The sequence below is a fragment of the Lycium ferocissimum genome, chromosome 12 (genome assembly GCF_029784015.1).
Source record: "Lycium ferocissimum isolate CSIRO_LF1 chromosome 12, AGI_CSIRO_Lferr_CH_V1, whole genome shotgun sequence".
Taxonomy (NCBI): Eukaryota; Viridiplantae; Streptophyta; class Magnoliopsida; order Solanales; family Solanaceae; genus Lycium; species Lycium ferocissimum.
Genome location: NC_081353.1, coordinates 37,980,193 through 38,002,687, shown reverse-complemented (window position 1 = coordinate 38,002,687; position 22,495 = coordinate 37,980,193). Strand labels below are relative to the sequence as shown.

The window sequence follows — 22,495 nt, the reverse complement described above, 5'->3', positions numbered from 1 at the left end:
GTGAAGGAAAATTATTAGTTGATCCTACATATTACAGGAAGCTGATAGGGAAATTGAATTTCTTGACCAACACTAGAATGGACATTGCCTTTAGTGTTCAACACTTGAGTCAATTCTTGCAAGCACCCAGGGAACCTCATCTGAAGGCAGCATTCCATGTACTGAGGTATTTGAAGAATGATCCTGCACTGGGTATTTTCTTATCCAAGGACCCAGACTGCACCATCACTGGATATTGTGACTCGGCATCGGGGTGCGTATGCCCAAACTTACAGAAGATCGATGTAAGTGGTTATGTTGTGCTTATGGGAAAAAATCCAATTAGTTGGAAGTCTAAGAAACAAACCACCATCTCCTCTCCTCGCCAAGGGCGTACGGTGGCCATCGTAAAATTGGTAGGGGAGTTAGTTTGGTTGGAAAGATTGCTAACTGAATTGACTGTGAATTGCAAGTTACCTATATCAGTATTTTGTGATAGTCAAGCAGCTGTACACATTGCAAAGAACCCAGTGTTCCATGAGAGAACAAAGCATATAGAGGTGGATTGCCACTTTGTTCGAGACAAGCTGCAAGAGGGCCTTATCAGCCTTCATCACATTCCAACAGATGATCAACTGGCTGATGTTTTGACCAAAGCATTGTCAGGACCAAAGCACTCTGCCATCTTGCACAAGTTGGTAGTGAATGCTTCCCCTCCAACTTGAGGGGGGGTGTTGAGATTGATTGATTATTATATGTTAGTTGAGTTGATTAGTTGAGTCAAAGTTAGTTAGACAGCCTGTCACAAAGTCAGTTATTGAGCAGTGGCATTTTAGTAAATACAGTCAACTTGTTGGTTAGTCGGTTAGAGCCTAGATTAGATATTTTCCTCTACTTGTAATCGTGTATATATGCAAGACATATCAGAAGAAATGAAATACTTTGCATTTCCCCAATTCCACTACTGCTTCCTCTTTCTCTCTCTACTATAATTTTTGGTTCTTCATTTTCTCTACTATGTCTAACCATGGCTGAAGCTTCAATAACTCCATTAATGGAGTCTCAAAGCTCTATCTCAATTCTAATATCCTTTTATAATGGACCTTATATGGGTGAATTTGAATTAGTCGAACCATTGGATTCCGGAGCCTTACTGTCCGATATCAATTGAGTGGTGATTGGCACAAAAATCCCCCCATATGAGTCGCCTCCCACATAGAAATCATTTGATTGGTAACTCGGATTCTCAATCAACCACTGATAAATTCTCAAGAAAATAAATTTTAGTAATAACATAAAACAACAAGAATTGTATTGTGCGTCGTGAAAAATGAAATAGCCCTTGACTTTCAGACGACATATCCCTAATTAATTTGGCATTCTTTGTCGGCTATCTGTAAAAGAGAAATTGTATTGTGCAACATGAAAAATTAAGTAGCTAATGTATTTAAGACGACATATAACTAATTAATCTGGGATTCCTTGTCTGCTCTCTGTTAAAAAAAATAAAAAAAATTGAAGTATTGTGCATCATGGAAAATTAAATAACCAATGTCTTTAAGACGACATAAACTAATTAATCTGGGACTCCTTGTTAACTCTGTATAAACAAAATGTATTGTGCATCGTAAAACCTTAAATAGCCAAACATATAACTTGAAATATTTTCATTAATTAAATCTGCTTAGTGTACAAAAATATATAAGAGATTGCACACTTAATTGTTCGTATATATATGACTTGAAAGTAATTTAGACATTTACCTTCCGAAGAAATTGGTATATGTGTTCACTGGCTAGTAGAGGATTTGAATGTTTTCCATTCTGATTTGTTGCATAGGAGAATCCAGATCCTACTGGTGAATCTAAAAATATAATACTTGCTGCCTAATTCATCATCATCATGAAAAAAAGAAAATTAACGATGTTAAAAGAATTTGTGAATAAATTATACTTAATGCACAAAAGTTATTTTCACAGTTATATATATTGTGCAATTACCTTTGTGTATCCGTAGGGATGGTATGAAAGCGTTGGTAAACTTCCATTATACTCTCTAGCATCAAATCGAATAGGTCCTACGAGCAGTGACAACGCCAGAAATTCATGCAATATATATTTTATTTTTTTTAAAATAAAATACTAGAGTTGGCTTCTGGAACCAAATTTGCATATAAGAAGTAAACAAATGTGGGATAAATGGCATAGGAAAAAGACCCCGAACTTAACGAAAGAGTCATAGCATTCATGGTTCAACGATTGAAATTAAAGAATCAAAACTCCCATCACATTGTCCTGGAGTTTCAATTTCACACGTAAAAGTTCAAAACTCCATCACATTGTGTTGGGGTTCCACATAAGAAAGTTTTCGGATTCTAGCACAGTATGAAGGAGTTATCACTTGTAAAATGTTTGAACTCCGGCATATTATGCTAAAGTTTTTGGTACTTTAGTTGAGGAATTTTATCAAACGACGGCTAAACTTTAAATACTAATTCAAAAAGTGGTCCACTAAATTTTTAGTAATAAAAAAGGAAAATTTTAAGCCTATAACTACCTCTAAGACTTATTTATTAGTAATAGCTACCCTTTTTTTAAAATTATATTTGGTAGCTTAATTATTTATCAAATTACCATCTATAACTTGTTTTTGTAACTGCAGTGTATTTCCCTAAAAATAAGGTACCTCTCTCCCACTTACCCACAATCTTTTTTTTTTTTTCAAATATTTTTCTCTCACCTATCAAATCTATTTTCTCCCTCACCCCTCTTTCTCTCTTCGTTCCATCTCCTAGTCTTTTAAATTGATTTTCTCTCACCTACCAAGTTTATTTTCTCCCTCACCCCTCTTTCTCTCTCTGTTCCATCACCTACCCTAGATCTCATTTTTTCTTACAAATCAGAAGAATCCTACAATAGTAGCAGCAGCCATGGTCGACGACAGAGTGAAGCTTTATTAAAAGAGCCATGGTCGACGACGGAGTGAAGCCATGGTCGACGACGGAGTGAAAAAAGAGCTCTAACAACGGTGAAGGACGACGGAGTGAAGCTTTATTAACTAGTCCAATTGAAAGTCTTTATCTCCGGATAACGTCCTTTTGTAGCAATACGAGACGACTCGCTTCTTTCCATGAGAACACCATTGATGAGAGTTGTGGAGCTTCATGCCCACCAAGTGTTTGATAAAATGTTTCAAAGATATTTCGGTGTATTTGTGTATTAACAAACAAGATATTTAATTTTCGAGATATTTCAGTGTAGTTCAGTACATTATTTCGTTGTATTTCAATGTATTTATCTTTTTTTGATGTAAATATAGTGAATGTTCCAAATATAGAGCCTATTTTTACTACACTTTGTTTTCACGACTTTTGTATTTCGCTGTATTTCAATGTATTTCTGCATTTTATATTTCTAATTTATGAAACAGTTTCTGATATATTTCATTATATTCCATTGTATATACGCACACTACAACTTTTATATTTCTTAAACAATTAACCATATTTCATTATATTTCAGTGTATATTTTTTTGCATTTGGAAGTTTTTAGATCTTTAGTGGTTTTTGAATTCAAAAAGTTTTGATTGTGATAAAAGTTGAGAGAGATTCGTAAGCTTTTATGGAAGAACAACCATTATGCGTGATTTATGGGAAATTTTAAATTGAATCCCGTAATATTTTAAAAAAAAAAACTGTTTCATAAATAGGGCCTGATTTTACTCTTCAGTGATTTGTGTGAAATATGGTTGATTTAATTTGACTTACTATTTAAAAAGGAAAAGAATATTATGTTCCAAAAATATAGCCTATTTTTTCTCTCAGAATTTTTTTTTAAAAATATGTTCCAAAAATAGAGCCTAAATTTACTCTAACGTGTTTTGTATTTCTCTGTATTTCGCTATATTTCACAAGTATTTCAAAAAATGCGAGATACAATCGAAATACGTACAAAAAAAGAACTACAAATTGTAAATCTTCGGCTTGTAACTATAACTAGTTAGAAGCTATTAAAAGGTAGTTATTTGTGTAAGTTTTACAATAAAAAAAAAGTTATGGAAGTCATAGGATGTTTAATAAATAGTAATATTCACCTATTTCAAAGGCAATTGAATACAAAGCAGAAACCCCAGGGCCTCCAACTAGCCAAAGAAGAAGGGGATCAACTTTAGGCTGTGATTCTGATTTTATGAAGTAGTAGAATAGTTGTACTTCCTCAGATTGGCCAACACCAATATACCTGATATACATAAAATAATAATAATGATGCCTCAATTCCAAACAAATTGAAGTCGGTCTATACAAATTCTCTTAACCAAGTTAATTACTCAATTTGAACTCATCTTTACCAATATTATGCAAGTACAAGTTAAAAGTATTACAGGGATCGATGTTAATATGTATAAACTTTACTTTCTATTTGATAATTTAGAAAGTAAAGTAAATAACATGCTATAATAGATAAAACTATACTGGTAGTGTAAATTATAATCAGAGGATCAAAAAGAAAGAAAAATAGAGTGCATGAAACAAACAAAAAAGTAGAAGACTGAAGGAAATTAGGCAATTAGCAGGATAGACCAATAAATTGGAAGTAAGTTTTATGCATTGACGGTATAATTCATACGATCAGGTCCCTGAAGGTAATTTTGTTAGTAATCCCTTTTAACAAGCATTGATTGGTAACCGGTACTAATAAATACTCCCTCCGTTCTAAAATAAGTATTGTTTTAGCAGAAAAAAATTGTCTCAAAATAACAGTCGTTTTAGGAATTCAAGACAAAAGTTAGTAATTGTTTCCAACTATACCCTTATATTAAAGAACTACTTCTTCTTAATAGTGTTTAATTCTCCAGAAACATCTAGTAATAAATAAAGATAATTTAGTAAACTATACATTGTATTTCTTGATTTCTTAATGAACATGAAATGAGCTTAAGCAACACTTATTTTGAAATGAAGGGAGTAGTAGGTAATCAACTATAACAAGTCAAATAATGGTAATGATATCATAAAAATTCTTTACACTCTCAACATATATATATAACTTAAACTTACCCGGTTTCAAGCTCAAAGGGTAAGGGTCCCTTAAATCCTGGTAGATACTTGACTGGAGTTCCAGCCAAACAGATCTCTAGTAGAGCCACAAGAAGAAAGTGAAACAAGAACAAAGTGCAGACGAACTTTCTGGCCGCCATTTTGAGACCTTCAATTTTTGATGTTGTAATTAAGAGAAATAATTCTTTGGGTTATTAATTAACTCTGATGAAGACGAGATTTAACCTTCTAATTAATTGGTTTCATAGTTTAAATTAAACTAGCTGTGCCATGGCGTATGGATCTAAGTTTTAGTGAGTTGCATGTGAACCATTGCTTGATTTAGAAATAATTAAGTTGGTATATATCATCCTTGTATCTGTTATCATGAGTCAAATTTCCCTTTTCCACAGGTGACTTGGGATTTAATACTTAACACGTTTAGGGTTGGACATTTGAAATATGGAGTCATCGACAATATAAAATGACGGTATAATATCGGGTAAACAATAAATTGGGATGTGCTTGACTTTGATAGCATGATAAAAAATAAATATTAACTCATCTCCAAAAGTTAGCTCATAAGGTGAGCGGGGGGATTTTACCATGTATACATAAGGTCAGTTTTGTTTTTATATATAGTAAATGTTGAATTCTTTTAACTTCATGTGTCTAATTATTTATAATTTGAATTCTCTTAATGAAAATCCTAACTTTCTTGGTAGTTGCATATGCTATCCAACATAAACTTTATACGTGACTAGTGTGCTTGCCCGCGCTACGCGCGGCTATAAAAAAGATATAAATATGAATAGATATCAATGTTCAATATTTTTTAATGAAACATCTTTTCATGATTCTTTAAATAATCTATGCATAATCTATTAACTAAAAGAATGTTGAGTGACATTTAACTGAAAGAATATTGAGAAACATTATAATCGAATTTGAAACTCATTTAATGTCAACTTGAATGGAAGTTAGAAAAAGTAATGAAAAACTGTAAGGCAAGCCTAAGAGATAATCTCGATTTATTTAATTCTACAGTAAACGACGTAATACATGTTTAAAATATAAAATAAGAAAATGTTTTCATTCATATGTGTATGTGTATACACAAACTATTTAAACTTATAAGGGTACTAACATTAATATATAGAATATCTAAAAAGGTGGATTTGCCTGGATTATTTGTTAACATGTGGGCTGAAGCATTTTAATTATGCTTTAAACTTGAGCTCTTTAATAGTACAACTTTTTCTTTAGTAGAAACTTTTGAAATTTATCAAAAAAAAAAAAAAAAAAGGCAACATCCATTTGTTGGACTTTACTAATGAAAGCAAACAGTTGATATATCAGTGAATTTGAATTTGAAATGACTGTTAGTTCCCAATTATGAATTTTATATAAACTTTTTTTTATGATTAAAAAAGGGCCGACTTCCGTTTAATGTCGAACTATTAGCTAATTCATACACTGTTATTTGAAGCATATACTTTTATGTAAAATACAACTTAATATACTTTACCAATGAAAGTTATGTAACTTTTGTATAAATTTTAAAGAGTACTAAAAAAGGTAAAATTATAACTAAAATTTTGAAGAATTCGTTTTATAGCTATAATAGCCATACAGATAAAAATATTCAATTCAGTTTCAGTAGTATATTCAGAAATGGAATTTAATTTTACGGACATGATATGTTAATACTAAAACCAAACCATTTAGCATGCAAAAATAATGGCAATCAGAGAAATAACCAACTAATTTCTATAGACAATTCTCGTATTATTTGACAAGTTTATCATATCTCCAATAATCACCTACTAAAATAATGAAAAACAAACAAAGAAAGAGGAATTAGTTACGGAGCAAAAACAATGAACAAATAAAAAAAAAACAAATAAAAAATTAGTATGAATAAAATTAAGTCATCTAACTATTCAGATTATAAGAAAATTACATACCTTGCATGTGGTCCAAAAGAGATGTGAAATAACTTTTTTCGCAAAGTCAAATATGAAGAACTACTTGTGGATAGGGATGTACAAAGTAAACCGAAAACCGCACCAAACCGATTAACCGAGTCAAACCGAAAAAAAAACTCGACTAGTGGTTTGGTTTGACTTGGTTTGGTGTTGGGAAAAAAAAACCCGACCATAATTGGTTTGGTTTGGTTTTAGCTAAAAAAAGTCAAACCGAACAAACCAACCCGACATTACATGTATTCAATTTTTAAAATATTTTATACATAAAAATATTTATTTGTAAAGTAATTTATAAATATTTCTTAAATTTTTTCGTAATTTTTTATCTATTATCATATTATTCAAGCTTGAACTTAGAATTTTGAATGTCAATAAGTTTTATATCCTATCGATGTTAGTAACTCAAATAAAGTCCAAACCAAAACTAACTCAACACTAATCCTAACAAAAGAAATTCAATTTACCACTAGAAATGACAATAATGTTGGATATCTATTCTTTAGTTTTGCATAATTGATTTAGAGAGTAAAAATATATAACTTAAGTTTTTTTTTTCTTTGTCATATAATTAATACTTATTTTAGCATGACTTAGTATTTTCGATTATGGTCATTTTCTTTTATGGCTTGTTAATTAGCAATATTTATTTTAACCGATTATATTAGCTTTTATTGAATATTTTAATACAATGTCATCACTCTTCTCACATTTTGTGTTATTTTCTTAAGAAACACCTTAATTATATGATTGTATCTTGCTAGGGCTAAAGAAATATTTGAAGTAAAAGTTATATGTTTTGTATCAAGACCGTTCCGAAAAAAACCCGAAAACCCCGAGAAAACCGAACAACCCGAGAAAACCCGAGGTTGAAAAAACCTAATTTTATTGGTTTGGTTTGGTGTATAAATTTTAAAACCCGACGCAATTGGTTTGGTTTGGTGTTTAAAAAATCCGAACCAACCCGGTCCATGTACACCCCTACTTGTGGATATTGTCAAATTTCCCCATAGTCATTTTCTAGTCTTCTTTTTCATTTGTCCACCATTTGGTCTTCTCCTCCTCACTCCTCTTCTTTATCCCTACAAGAAAATACATCACAAAAATCGATAGATTATGAATAAGAATTGTAAAGAAATACTAAAAATTAATTTACTGAATGAGAATTACGACAAATAAAATCATCCACAAATTTTTTTTTTTTAAATAGTCCTAATGCACAGCCAAAAATGAACAACACAAGGGAATAGCTTACCCAAAAAGAGAAGAAGAATAAGAAGATATATAGGTCACGAAATAGAGTCAAAAGGCAGAGGAATGAAATTTATTGTAATTATCAGTTTCTAATTAATTATCGAGAAAAAAAAAAAACGGCTTTACGTTGATTATTATGAGTAAATATTGCTGTTATGTGGATCAACAGAGGGTTACTTGGGAATTGGGATTAATTAGTTGTACGTGGGATCACAGAAGGTTAAACGGCAAAGCTTATTTAAGGCTTTTGTTAATTCAATAGCTTATTTAGGGCTTTCCTTAATTCAATTATTTAGTAAATTATGTAGAGAAATGAAGGCAAAATTATCAAAAAAAAAAGGAGAAAAAGAATAAATGTCAATAGAAGCCATAGAGAGGTGCCACATAGGATTGTTTATGCCTAGCTTTATATTTTATATAGATTGCATAATTATTTATATATTTAATTGCGCCAACTAAATTAACCCTGCATTAAGTAAGCTGCCTGTCGAAGTAGTTGAAAGGAACAGCAATATTCATGGATCTGGCCCCGTCCCCCAAGAATGTTTGAGTACTCCATAAATATGGAGAAAAAAAATCCGCCGTTTTAATTATTTTGGGATTAGTTATCCCGGAATTGTTATGCCATCCTTCTAAAGGGACTCCCTCCGGATAAAAAAAAAAAAAAGAGTCCACTTAGCCATTTGCACATCTTTTAAGAAAATACTAACTCCTAGACAAAAATAGGTAAGTTGACTAAACTACCCCTAATTAAATAGACATTGGGATTTGATCATATAACACTTACTAGGGGCAAATCTAAAAAAACAAGGTTAATTCTTTCTTGATTTGATAAGTGGACACTTTTTTTGACCCAAGAAAAAAAAGGCTAAGTGGACACTTTTTTTGATCCGGAGGGGTACTAAAATTCTGACATAACTAATCCCGGAATTAGTTATAACTCGATTTTATCCCAACCAAACGTGGGATAAACTCATCTCAAATTTAATTATAGGATTAATTATCTCTTATCACTCGTACCAAACAAGCCCTTAAAGGACTATTATTTGTGAGAATTATAATCCTGGGATAACTTGTTCACCAACCAAATGACTCCTAAGTCTTTTATACATAGTAGTTTGGTAATGGATATTATATATTTTCATGGCTTTCTCTACATACTCTTGTTGTAATTATTTGAGAGTATATCTTCAACATATAATTATTCTGAAAGATAAAGGAGTCAACATTATTAGTTGTTAAAAGTGTTGGTAGGTCATATATATGATCAACATAATTCGAAAATATTTCATGATTTTGAACCAAATACTACAAGGCGACGTTTTTATACAAAATTATTCTGGCAATTGAAAGTTATTCGGAATCAGGGCATGCACAAACTAATAAGTTCATCATGACATGTCTTATTAAAATTTATCACTTAATTATGGTAAGTTAATAAGTATTTCTATCTCAATCTATCATTTAATATCTCAAGATTCGTTGGGGGTGATAACGTTGTAGTGGAGTTAATCCAGAGCAAAGTGTACGGACAAAGTAACCATGTTATTAACAGGTCGAATCGATGCAATTGGTTGAACTATACTTTTTGTAAGGGACCATAATATAATACAAAAATAATGTAGAAGGCTGTAGTAGACTAATATTTATAACGCCACTACTCATTTGATAACTCACTTCAAATTCCTAGGACACTTAGTACATGGAAAATATGGAACTCATGAGTAATCGTCCTAATGTTTTAATGTTTCCATGGTTAGCTCATGGCCATGTAAGTTCCTTTCTTGAACTAGCCAAAAAGCTTTCTCAAAGGAACTTTGATATATGCATTTGTTCCACACCTATGATTCTATCTTTAATAAAAGAATCCCATGGCAAAAATAATAACCTACCAAGTATCAAACTAATTGAACTCAATCTACCATCGAACATCCCAGAATTTCCTCCAGAATATCACACGACAAAAGTTCTACCGCGACATCTCGTTCCTAAGCTCGTCGAGGCCTTCAACATGGCTGCTACAAGTTTTTACGACATAATCAAGATTCATAATCCTGATTTGCTCATATATGATCATTTTCAGCTATGGGCACCGGAAATAGCCTCGTTGCATAACATTCCTTCGGTTCATTTTTGTGTCATTGGCGCTGTGACAATGTCTTTCGCCTCTCACCACGTTCTGTTTAAGGATAAGAGTTTCCCCCATCCTGCAATTTATCTAATGGATTTTGAGAAAAAGAATCAGAGGATCGCAATGCAATCATCAATTAAGCTCGTGGATAAAGAGTTCCCTTGTGGAAGCATGAAGCGATCTTGCGACATTGTTTTGATCAACAGCTGCAGGGAGATAGAGGGAAAGTACATTGACTATCTCTCGGAGTTAAGTGGAAAGAAGGTATTGAATTGTGTGTGACCATCTTATTTAAAAATTCAAGCAGTTAGAAATAATATATTTTATATCTTCAACTCGTAACATCATGTGGCCTGATTCTTTTTCATAGGTCAAGCACATATTAAAAAAAAAAAAAAAAAACTTTTTTGTTGGGTGAAGGTGAGAAATTAGTATGATTAGTATGAATTAAAATGTCACTCTGCTTAATTGTTTTGATACCATGTTGAATTTTGTGATCATTTTAATTAAAAATTTATGTTAGAAAGAATAGACTTATATTTACTTAATTATGTCTTCAACAGGTGATGCCCGTTGGTCCACTAATTACGGAGGCCAAAAGTGACAATAATCAAGAAGCGAAGAATCAAGAAATCATGCAGTGGCTGGACAAGAAAGATAAGTGTTCAAGTGTATATGTTTCATTTGGGACTGAATATTTTCTATCAAAGGAAGAGATTGAAGAGATAGCTCATGGACTAGAGCTTAGCAATGTAAATTTCATTTGGGTACTAAGGTTTCCAGTTGGAGTTGAAATGACTATTAAAGAAGCTTTACCACAAGGGTTTTTAGAGAGAGTAAAAGAGAGAGGGATCGGATGGTCATGAAATGGGCCCCACAAGACCAAATTTTGGGACATCGAAATTTGGGCGCATTCTTGAGTCATTGTGGATGGAATTCAGTACTTGAGAGTATTGATTTTGGTGTTCCAGTTATAGCCATTCCGATGCATCTTGATCAACCAATGCATGCAAGAATGTTGGTGGAACTTGGTAGTGCTGTGGAAATTGAGAGAAATGATGAAGGCAAACTATTTGGACAAAATATAGCACAAGTTATAAGAAATGTAGTAGTGGAGAAAACAGGGGAAGAATTAAGGAATAGTGTTAGAAATGTAAGGGAAAAGATAAGAATCAAAGGAGATGAGGAGATTGATGAAGTTGTGGATGAAATCTATAAGCTTTGCATGAAAAGTAGGAAGTCTTAGCTACTGAATAAGTGGTGGTTACTTTCTACATTTGGGGAATAAATTGTCATTTTTCCCTTGGGTGTACAAAAGAAAATATAAAAAAAATTTGCCCAGTAACAATTTTTACGTATGTACAAAAGAAAATACTAATCTCTCTGTTCTAATTTATGTGATATACTTTCTGTTTTAGTTTGTTAAAAAAAGAATGATACATTTCTATATTTAGAAATAATTTAACTTCAAACTTCCCCTTTTACCCCTAATGAAATGATTACAACCTCACAAATATCAATAGCTTGTTTTAGACCATAAGTTCCAAAAGCCTTTTTTTCTTTCTTAAATTCCGTGCCTAGTCAAACTATATTACATAAAATGGGACGGAGGGAGTATAAACAAAGAAAATTGGGTGAGATGTAGGAACCAAATTTTCTTTGTGTTTGTCATCAATCTAGTTCTTCCCAATCACCAAGTAACTGAAACAAATCAAAACAAAGTTCTTCTATTTGAAATGTAGACTTTCAACCATAGACTTTGATGCTAACAAAGTTCAATATGACTTGGCAGAAGATAAAGAATGGGGTGACTCCCACATCGTAATGCAATGCGTAAGCCAAAACTTCTGGTTACATATAAAATGCTGGCAAAGTGAAGTGACAAACTAATGCAGCCATGCAGTGAGCACAAAGCGAACTATTCTTTCGCCTTTTACTAAAGAATACCGTGTGCGCGCTGTAATTAGTGGCATACGCCAATTTTTGGAGGTGTTCTCAATTGAGTAACCCCTACAATTCTAGATTCAATCTTTTTATGTAATATTCCCTCAGTTGTTTACTTTCCTTTTTGGTCTAAAAAGAGTGTTTAAGTTGATAATTCAAATATAAGATTCAAATGACATTTTAGTAACGTCTCTTAATTTATAACTACATATTATTTTTTAAACTTTGTGCTAAATCAAATTAAGACACTTAAATTGGGACGGAGGGAGATTCCACAGCAACAAAGTTTTTCAGGTTTCTTTAAGCTAATTTTTCAGAATGAAAATGAGGACTTATTACTGCAACTGGAAGTGATTCATTATATATATATCACTGCCAAGAAAAACACGAATTAGTTATGAAATTCGTCACTAATCTATTGCTAAAAAGCTAGTAACTAACATGATTTTTTGATAATCTTGTTAAAGAGAATTCACGACAGAAGTTGTATAATACTAATTCCCTTTTTTTTTTTTTTTTTTTTTTCTGTTTTTGTTTTTTGTTTTGTTTTTTAGAAGTGAGGTTGTCTAATAGCAGGGGAATTCTTTCTGAGACTAATCTGATTTTAAGCTTGATCATTTTTTTTTCTTATAATTATGAATAAATCTCATGAACAGATAAACGTATGTATTAATTACCAAGTGGGAATGTGCATCATCTTCTTCTAATCCATCTGATAGTCGATAAAACACACCTGATTCTTTGTTAGAGGTTTTACAAATTTTGAACTTCATCAAATTTTTACAGTAATAATATGTTTTTGTTGATATCGGTTCCTAAACAACACCCTTGATCCAATGCCGAATCAGATGTTTGATTTTTTTTTTTTTTTGGTTGAAGATGGATTACATGATCTCCTCACATTATTTTTGGGAGGAAAACTACTTTTCCCGAGAGTGAGTTAGTGACATTTTACTGCTAAGAGAACTGAAAAAAAAAGAAAAAGAAAAAACAGATAGAGCTTCTTTGCAAACTGTCCCTCATCGTTGATACACAAAAACAAGGAGCTGGAAAGCTATAAAAACATTGGGACGAGCTTCGAAGAAACATACTTACCTGGATGGGGTCAATGGGTGATCAAGAAGGTCCATGGCCTAGGCTAATGACCTTCATTGCACTTTGAAGGGGTGTGCGCTTAAGGTCGGCCCAAGTGGTCGAGCCTACGTCATAATTTGTGGCAGTGGGGGACCTGCTTTCGTGCGGCCCCTCCCAATTCTTAAGCAAAATATTGTACTACAAGCTAATTCCCTGGGGACATTTCACTGATCAGCTTGTGTGCATGTAATTAACCTTAACGCACAATCAACTTACTTGATCTTAATATTAAATTTGTTTGCTGAGAACTTTTCCTCGAGCAGCTATTGAGAGAATTGCCTGTTTCCTGATTTTTTGGAATGTAAATAGCTTAATTCTTAAACTTTATGTGACCAGTTTGTACTTATATCCATTCTGTGATAGTATGAAAATAACAAAGCACATTCTATTGTGCAACAATGTGTTCATGAGTCATGAATACAGAATCTTTGGAGTATAATGATAATCAAGTAGACCTATACTTTGATGCTCTGCAGAAGAAAAGAAATGTGGTGACTCCCACATTGAAATACAAAGAGTAAGTCCAAACTTCTTGTAAAATATAAAATGCTAGCACAAGTGAAGCAACAAACTCATGCAGCCACGCAGTGAGCACAAAGCGAACTATTCTTTCACATGTTACTAAAGAATATCGTATGAGCGCGGCAATTAGTGACATGCACCAATTTTTGGAGGGGTTTTCATTCATTGAGTACCCCCTTTCAATTCTAGTTTCAATCTTTTGTATTGTGATGTTCCTAACAAAGGTTTTGATGTTCTTCTAAGGTAATTTTTCTCAGTGAAAAAGAGGATTTATTACTGCAGCTGGAAGTAATTTATTTATCAAATTGAATTTTCTCAAGTGATATGCAATAAGGAGGTTTGGGCCCAAGTGGTCGAGCTTACGTCATTATTTGTGGCAGCGAGGACCTATGTCTGTGGCCCCCTACAAATTTCTTTGCATGTTTATAAAAGGTCGGAGTCGAACAGGCTAATTTTTGATGTGACATTGTCAGTATGTCATTAACCAAACATTGTCGAAGGGCCAGTTAGCTAAATGTTACCAGTTTGAGTTCGGAATTCTATGACAGTCCATTTGATTTACTAGGCTCCTAGTCTATTATTTGTATCCTTAACGGCATGCTTTTATACCTATAGAAATATCACGACATATTCCTTCCTTTTTAATTTTTTTGTGCCCAATTAAACTCCGTGTCATAAATTGAAAGGAGAAGTAATTAACAACAGTTAAGATGAAAACTTTGTGTTTTATTGCGGGTAAAACCAAATAGAAGATATATTACAAGGTTGTAACTTCCCAATTAGTGTCAATTAAGGAGGCTCATAAGATAACCAACGTTTCAACATAGCCAAACATTGAGCTGCGTCCACTCTGGAGCAGTTTGTCCAGATCTCTGTCAAAAATTGAAATAGAATTAAAATTTTCCAAACTAATATGAAATGACAAAAAAAGACACTTAAAGTTGACAATACAAAAATATATGCATCGTATATTATGTATAATATTCTTGCCATCAATGTTGCATATGTCATTCCATTGGAATAACTTCTCGTGTACCTATTTGACAATATCATTATGAAATAAAAAGTCAAACTCACACAAATAACTATCTTAAAAGGTCCAATTTACCCCCATAGCAATCTTTTCTAAATTACCATCATTAGCTAACATTCATATGTATTTGATGTATTCCATTGATTTTTTTTAATGTATTTTAGTGTATTTTAATGATTTTTTTTTTTTTTGCTTTGATGTATTTCAGTGGCTTTTTTTGATGCATCTCTTTGATGTATTTCAAAATACATTGTGTACATTCAAAATACATTTGAAGCCAAATACATTCAAATTTTCGTGTATTTGAAAACACTGTTTATATATTCACTGTATTTGAATGGATTCAAATAAAATTTCAAATACATTGTGTACATTCCAACTACATATGAAGCCAAATACATTCAAATTTTCGTGTATTTGAAAATACTATATTTGAATGGATTTTAACAAATACATTCAAATACAAGACAAAAACATTCAAATACATGACAAATACATTAAAAAACAGTGTGTTTGACTTTTAACAAATACACTAAAAAATACAAGACAAATACATCAAAAAACAATGTGTTTGTGAGATGTAGCTGTTGTTGAATGTATTTGTATTTGACTTTTAACAAATACACTCAAAATACAAAAATACACTCAAACCCGCACATCTGAGCCAACTAGATCTCACAAACACACTATTTTCCGGCCATATTTGAAATGCGACGGTGACACCACCGTCTCCGTCACTGTCACCACAGATCTGAGCCGCCGCAATACGTCACCGTCACCGTCACTAGCCGTTACAAGCCGCCACAATACGTCGCCTTCACCAACAAATTCCCGTCACCAACAATATCCCTATCTTGTCGATTCTATGTTTTAAACTTAACATGGAGTAAGGTGGATAATAGTAGCCTGCTTCCGGTCCTTTTTCGATTGCTAAAACTTTTGATTGTTATATGAATGTAGAATTTAATCATCTTAAAGATGAACGGAAACTAGCAAAATTAGGTAGGACCAAAAGGGGACTGGTTCTTTGGAAGGTCTTTTCTTAGTGAGAATTACCTTCAGATCTGTGTTTCACGCCTAGTGGAGCGACTATCTCTGCTGGTGGGGGTAGCGGCGGCGCAGGCCGTGGGGTGGTGGTTATGTCGGCGCAGATGAGAGAAGAGGAGAGAGTTTTTTTAAGGGTTTTTTTAAATGAAAAATTTGAAATGGGTAGTGAGTGGGAATAGAGAAAGATATATGTATTTGGGTATGTATTTTTGATATAGCTACCACTTGTAATTTAGAAAAGTTAATTAGCTACTAACTATAATTAAATAAAAAGGTAGTTAATATTAATAATTAGGTCTTAAAATAAGCTACAATGAGTAAAAATTCCAAATAAAAACCTTAGGATTTTTGTAGAGTTAGCCTCAAACTTATGTTGCTCGGACTCTTAAATAATGTCACTAGGTACGTGTCAGATCCTCCAAAAATAGTGCATTTTTAAAAAATTCAACACGGATAAGTGATATTTTTTAAGAGTCCGAGTAGTATATCCTCAATCACAGGGGCGGACGCACGTTATACGAAGGGGTATCATTCGACACCGCTTGGCCGAAAATTTTTAGTGTTAATATGTTCAACACGAAATGTTCACGAATAATAAGTCAAATAATAAACATGACAATACTTGGCAGAAAGGGATCCTTGCCTCGATGGTAAAGCGCAGCATCCCCCTTTGGCACGTCAATAGTTCGAAACTCGGTGTTGGCTATCCATTGTTTTTAATTTTTTGGTTAAGTGCTGATGCAGGCTTGATCACGAACTCCTTACTTAAAATAAACGAACCAGGTAGCCAACGAAGGACAAATTTCATATTTCATATTTGACTATACACAATAAATACATAAAACAGATTTTTTTAAAAAACTCCTTTTTCATTTTGCAATTTTTAGGATAGTTATAGTAATTTATTAATAAGATTTTACTTTATTTTTTGTTAATTAAAAATTTATTCACCTATTTAAATGTCGACACCCCTTGCAAAAATTCCTGTGTACGCCACTGCTCAATCATAACTAGAAATTAATCTTGTGAACTTACCCTGCAATTTGACCATCATATGTCCATGGCCTCCAATCCCCAAAATGGAGTACTTTAATGATCTTATCCACCATTCAGTAGATTGGTATGGTATATTTAAGTACTCATGGTCACCACTGTTTCAAAAACCAAAAGCATTTAATTTTCCTGATGAATTATATTCTAATTTGTTGAATGTCTCAACCTTTAAAGCATGAGGTCAATTTAACATACTAGTAACAGTAAAGTTACAAAATTATCTGTCTCGTCAAGAAAATTGAACTTTGTCCATTATAAATGTAAAGTCACTAAGCTTTACCTTCCATAACGACATAATATAACCTACCCGTCAAGGTGACTTTAATGTTTGATGAATTGCTCATATTTTTTACCAGTTCTTGATCAATATTTTTCTAATTTTTACTAACAAATATTTTCAAAAATAGATATGAACTTAATTCCCTCCACACACCACCCCCCCCCCCCCCAACCAAAAAAAAAGCCTTGAATACCAATAATCTTCTAAGAAGTGTACATGATTCCAAAGGACAAATTCCGAACAGTAATAAGTAGTGTTTTTTTATTTTTTTTATTTTTTTTATTAATGTCAAATGGAGTCAACCATTCTTGGGAGACGTGGCCAGGATCCGCAAATTTTGCATTGTCTTCTACTGTAATATTTTTTCCCCTTCAAGAAAGTTAATTAGCTTAGCTCATTCTCGTATACACTTTCATTCAATAAATTTCTGATCTGAATAAAGAAAATACAACTGCAGAAAACATATGCATGCGTTTGTAAACTCATTCCAATTATATTTTTTAATAATGATACCTAATCAAATGGAATCGAATGTTAAGTGTTTTTTTCTTCATAGATAGGTTTTTGGTATGAGCCTATTAGTAGCATTACTTTTCTTATTTGAAGTTTGAACAAAATTAAGTAACAAAAATTAAAAATCGGAAAATGATCGAGAGGAACTGAGATGATTGGGATGGTATGATAAAAAGTTTATTTTTTGTAAGACACACAATATACTGAAAGTTGGCACGGTATAAATTTCTTATACCAACTTACCGTGTATATAAGTTAAACACTTTATTCAATAGCTAACAACCTAACAGCTCTTATTTTTGATGCAAAGCTTTGAGATCTCATCCACAGCTTCATCAATCCCCTTTTCACCTTTCATTCTTATTTTTTCTCTTATTTTTCTAACATTATTTCTCAAATCTTCCCCAATTTTCTCCACTACAGCATTTCTTATAACTAGTGCAATATTTTCTCCAATTAATTTGCCTTCATCATTTCTCTCAATTTCCACAGCAGTACCAACTTCAATCAACATTCTTGCATGCATTGGATGATCAAGATGCATAGGAATGGCTATAACCGGAACGCCAAAAACAACACTCTCGAGTACTGACTTCCATCCACAATGACTCAACAACGGTCCCAAATTTGGATGTCCCAAAATTTTGTCTTGTGGGGCCCAGTTCACAACCATCCCTCTCTCTTTTACCCTATCTAAAAACCCTTTTGGTAAAGCTTCTTCTATTGTCATTTCAACTCCAACTGGAGATCTTAGTACCCAAATGAAATTCACATTGCTAAGCTCTAGCCCATGAGCTATCTCTTCAATCTCCTCCTTAAGACAAAAAATATTCAGTTCCAAATGAAACATATACACTGGAACACTTATCTTTCTTGTCCAGCCACATCATAATTTCTTGATTATTGCCAGTACTTTTGACCTCCTTAATTAGTGGACCAACGGGCATAACCTGTTGAAGACATAATTAACTATAAGTAAATAAATTAAAGTATATATACTTCCTCCGTTCAATTTTATGTATTTTCTTAATTTGACTGGGCACAGAGTTTTAAAAAATAAAAGAGAGACTTTAGAATCTTGTGATCTTAAACAAGTCATGCAAAATGTTGAATTGAAAAGTTACTAAATATAAAAAGTGACATCTTTAAACAGACCAAAAAGGAATAAAGACACATAAATTGAAAGAAATGGTGGAGTAGGATAATTTCCACATGTGCTTGACCTGTTAAAAAATAATTAGGTCCACACGTATGGGATCATATTGAATAAACAAACATAATTAATTAAGCGAATAAAAATGTAATCTTCTAGCAATTTATACTTTTAGATGAAATGGTCAGACAGTTCAATATGACTTTTTTTTTCCGCTTAACTCCGAAAGATAGTCGATGTACTTCCCCTCTATCTCCTTGCAGCTGTTGATCAAAACAATGTCACAAGATCGCTTCATGCTTCCACAAGGGAACTCTTTATTCACGAGCTTAATGTTGGAAATTTGGGAGAGCAAGAAAACACAAATAATACTCAAAACTCACTAGAAGAGAAATGGAGGAAAGATGATTTTCTATTTAACTTGACTTGATCCAAATGGCTAGATTACATGACTATTTATAGGTGAACTCATCCATGTATCTAGCCTAACATACATGTATCACTATTAATAATTTCACACTTCACATCCTCCAAGTACATGAATAAGAACTCACTAGACTAATCTAGAATTTTCCACCAATTCATGTATCGCCTAATACATTAATCTACTAGTTCATGAACTAAATTAAATATAATGTGAACAAATTAAATAATGTGAACAAAGTGACTTTATTTGGTAGCCACTTTGTTTCTCCACCATGCTCTTAAAATTCTTGAAGTTTTCAAAAACCTCAGATTTTTCCTTCAAAAAATATACCCAAGTTTTTCGAGAATAATCATCAATAAAGAGAAGGAAATAGTTACTTTTATCAAGTGAGACCGGCTTGATAGGTCTGCACGCATCCATATGAATCAACTCTAAAGGACACCGTGCACTTGTCAATGACTCTTTGGGAAAGCTTTTCCTTGACTGCTTTCCAAAAAGACATCCTTCGCAAAGCTGATTAGGATGGTTAATGGTTGGCAACCCTTTCACCATTTTTTCCTTTTTCATCAACCTTAGACTATCAAAATTCAAATGGCCAAATCTCATATGCCAAAGCCAAGATGAATCTTTGACACATGAAAATAAGCACCTTGGTACATCACTTTGAAGATTCAAAACAAACATTTTATTTTTAGCCATAGGAACTTTGGCTAACAATCTCCCATTTTCATCTTTCATAGTCAACTTTTTATCTTTCAAATGAATGTCATAATTTTTCTCAAAAAGCGCATCCCAAACTCGACTATTACTTTGCATTTCCGGTATATACATGACATTGGAGATAAATTGATGACTTCCATCTTTCAAACGAATTAAAATCGTACCTTTTCCTTTGATTTTAACTTTTGAAAAGTCTCCAAGAGGAGATGTTGCCACCATTAAATTCCTCAAACTCAACAAATAAATGCTTCTTCCTACAAATATGGGTGCTTGCACCTGAATCAAGGTACCATTTATTTCTTTCTACACTTACTTCTTCTTTACATGCCATAAGTAAAGTGTCATCTTCATCTTCATTTTTGCTCTCCACAAAATTATTTATCTCCTCCAAATTATTTTTACATTCCTAGGAAAAATGACCATATTTATGACAAGTATAACATTCAATATTTGATTTGTCATACCTTCCTTGATTTGACCTCCATCCTCTACCTCTTCCGCGGCTCTCTTCCTGGTTGGAGTCTTGACTTCTATTTTCTTTAGCTCGGAGGTTGACTACCACCTTCTTCCCCTCTACCACGACCTCTTCCACGCCCACAACCTCTTTGTTGTAATCCACGCCTTTCATCTTTCTCCTTCGAAGAAAGTTTTGCTTGCAAAGCTTGTTCAACCGACTCTTGTTTCGGTTTCTTCAACTTTTCTTTATATGCTTGCAAAGAACCCGTGAGTTCTTCTATGGTCATGGTGTCCAAGTCCTTGGACTCTTCAATGGCAACAACAATATAATTAAATTTTGAATCTAAGGATCGTAATATTTTTGCAACAACCCTATCATCATTCAACTCTTCACCATATCTCTTCATTTGATTGACAACCGCCAAGACTCTTGAAATATAATCCGAAACTGATTCGGATTCCTTCATTTCGGCCGATTCAAATTCTACTCTTAAGGTTTGGAGACGAACCTTTTTCACCTTGTCCAAACTTTTAAAGGAAGTTTGAAGAATATCCCATGCTTGCTTGGAGTTGGTTGCATTTGCAACCTTCTCGAACATCTTTTCATCCAAACTTTGATGGATGAGTGTGAGTGCCTTTTGGACTTTCTTCTTTGTGGCAACGGCATCATCTTCTTCATCAATGCTGCTCTCCACAATTTCCCATACATCATAGGCTCCAAGCAAAGCCTTCACTCGGATGCATCAACTTCCATAATTTTCTTTAGTGAGCATCGGAACTTGGAATGGAGTTCCATTGGTGTTAGTCATTTTCTCTCTATGTTTTGTTGCCTCTCAAACACACTGGCTCTGGTACCAAATGCTGGAAATTTGGGCGAGCAAGACAACACAAATAATACTGATCAAAACTCACTATAAGAGAAATTGAGGAAAGATGATTTTCTATCCAACTTGACTTGATCCAAATGGCTAGATTAATTACATGACTATTTATAGGTGAATTCATCCATGTATCTAGCCTAGCATACATGTATCAATATTAATAATTTCACACTTCACATCCTCCAAGTACATGAATAAGAACTCACTAGACTAATCTAGAATTTTCCACCAATTCATGTATCTCCTAATACATTAATCTACTAGTTCATGAACTAAATTAAATATAATGTGAACAAGTTTATTTTTTCAACACTTAATCGATGATTCTCTGCTTCTTTTTCTCAAAATCCCTTAGATGAATCGCAGGATGAGGGAAACTCTTACCCTTAAGAAGTATGTGGTGAGAGGAGAATGAATAAGTGACCGCACCTACAATGGCAAAATGAACTGAATGAATATTATGCAATGAGTCCACTTCAGGTGCCCATGCATAGTTGGAAATTATCGTATATGAGCAAATCAGGATTAAGAATTTTGATTATGTCGGAAAATGTTGTGGTAGCGGCCATGTTGAAGGCCTCAATGAGCTTAGGAACGAGATGTCGCGGTAGAACTTTCGTCGTGTGAGATTCTAGAGGAAGCTCAGGGATGTTGGATGGTAAATTGAGCCCAATTAGTTTGATATTTGGCAGGTTATTTTTGCCATGAGATATTAGGCAGGTTATTTTTGCCATGAGATTCTTGTATTGAAGATAGCATAATAGGAGGGGAACAAATGCATATATCAAAGTTCCTTTGAGAAAGCTTCTTGGCTAGTTCAAGAAAGGTGAGAAAGCTTCTTGGCTAGTTCAAGAAAGGGGTTTACATTGCCATGAGCTAACCATGGAAACATTAAAACATTAGGACGATTACTACGTTCATACCCTCCATGAATGAAGAAGAAGAAG

General features: G+C 33.1%; 2 protein-coding genes, 3 non-coding genes and 2 pseudogenes across 5 annotated transcripts; 5 read left to right on the top strand and 2 right to left on the bottom strand.

Moving 5' to 3' along the window:
- Positions 1-1,083: 1,083 nt before the first annotated feature.
- Positions 1,084-5,176, bottom strand: LOC132039286 (serine carboxypeptidase-like 18). Its single transcript, XM_059429802.1, has 5 exons — positions 5,037-5,176; positions 4,073-4,218; positions 1,980-2,056; positions 1,743-1,865; positions 1,084-1,236 (listed from the first exon to the last, which is right to left on the bottom strand). The coding sequence occupies exons 1-5, from the start codon at positions 5,174-5,176 to the stop codon at positions 1,084-1,086; spliced, it is 639 nt and encodes a 212-aa protein (XP_059285785.1).
- Positions 5,177-9,956: 4,780 nt separating this feature from the next.
- On the top strand, positions 9,957-10,667 carry LOC132039285 (UDP-glucosyltransferase 29-like). The gene has a single exon (XM_059429801.1). The coding sequence runs from the start codon at positions 9,957-9,959 to the stop codon at positions 10,665-10,667; it is 711 nt and encodes a 236-aa protein (XP_059285784.1).
- A 3-nt stretch (positions 10,668-10,670) lies between these two features.
- LOC132040294 (beta-D-glucosyl crocetin beta-1,6-glucosyltransferase-like) lies at positions 10,671-11,794 on the top strand (annotated as a pseudogene).
- Positions 11,795-12,278: 484 nt separating this feature from the next.
- LOC132041250 (U5 spliceosomal RNA) lies at positions 12,279-12,393 on the top strand. The gene has a single exon (XR_009410953.1). It is a non-coding gene; the product is annotated as a U5 spliceosomal RNA (small nuclear RNA).
- A 1,023-nt stretch (positions 12,394-13,416) lies between these two features.
- LOC132041232 (U1 spliceosomal RNA) lies at positions 13,417-13,578 on the top strand. Its single transcript, XR_009410940.1, has one exon. It is a non-coding gene; the product is annotated as a U1 spliceosomal RNA (small nuclear RNA).
- A 463-nt stretch (positions 13,579-14,041) lies between these two features.
- LOC132041251 (U5 spliceosomal RNA) lies at positions 14,042-14,159 on the top strand. Its single transcript, XR_009410954.1, has one exon. It is a non-coding gene; the product is annotated as a U5 spliceosomal RNA (small nuclear RNA).
- Positions 14,160-18,194: 4,035 nt separating this feature from the next.
- On the bottom strand, positions 18,195-20,307 carry LOC132039284 (UDP-glucosyltransferase 29-like; annotated as a pseudogene).
- Between the last annotated feature and the right edge of the window lie 2,188 nt (positions 20,308-22,495).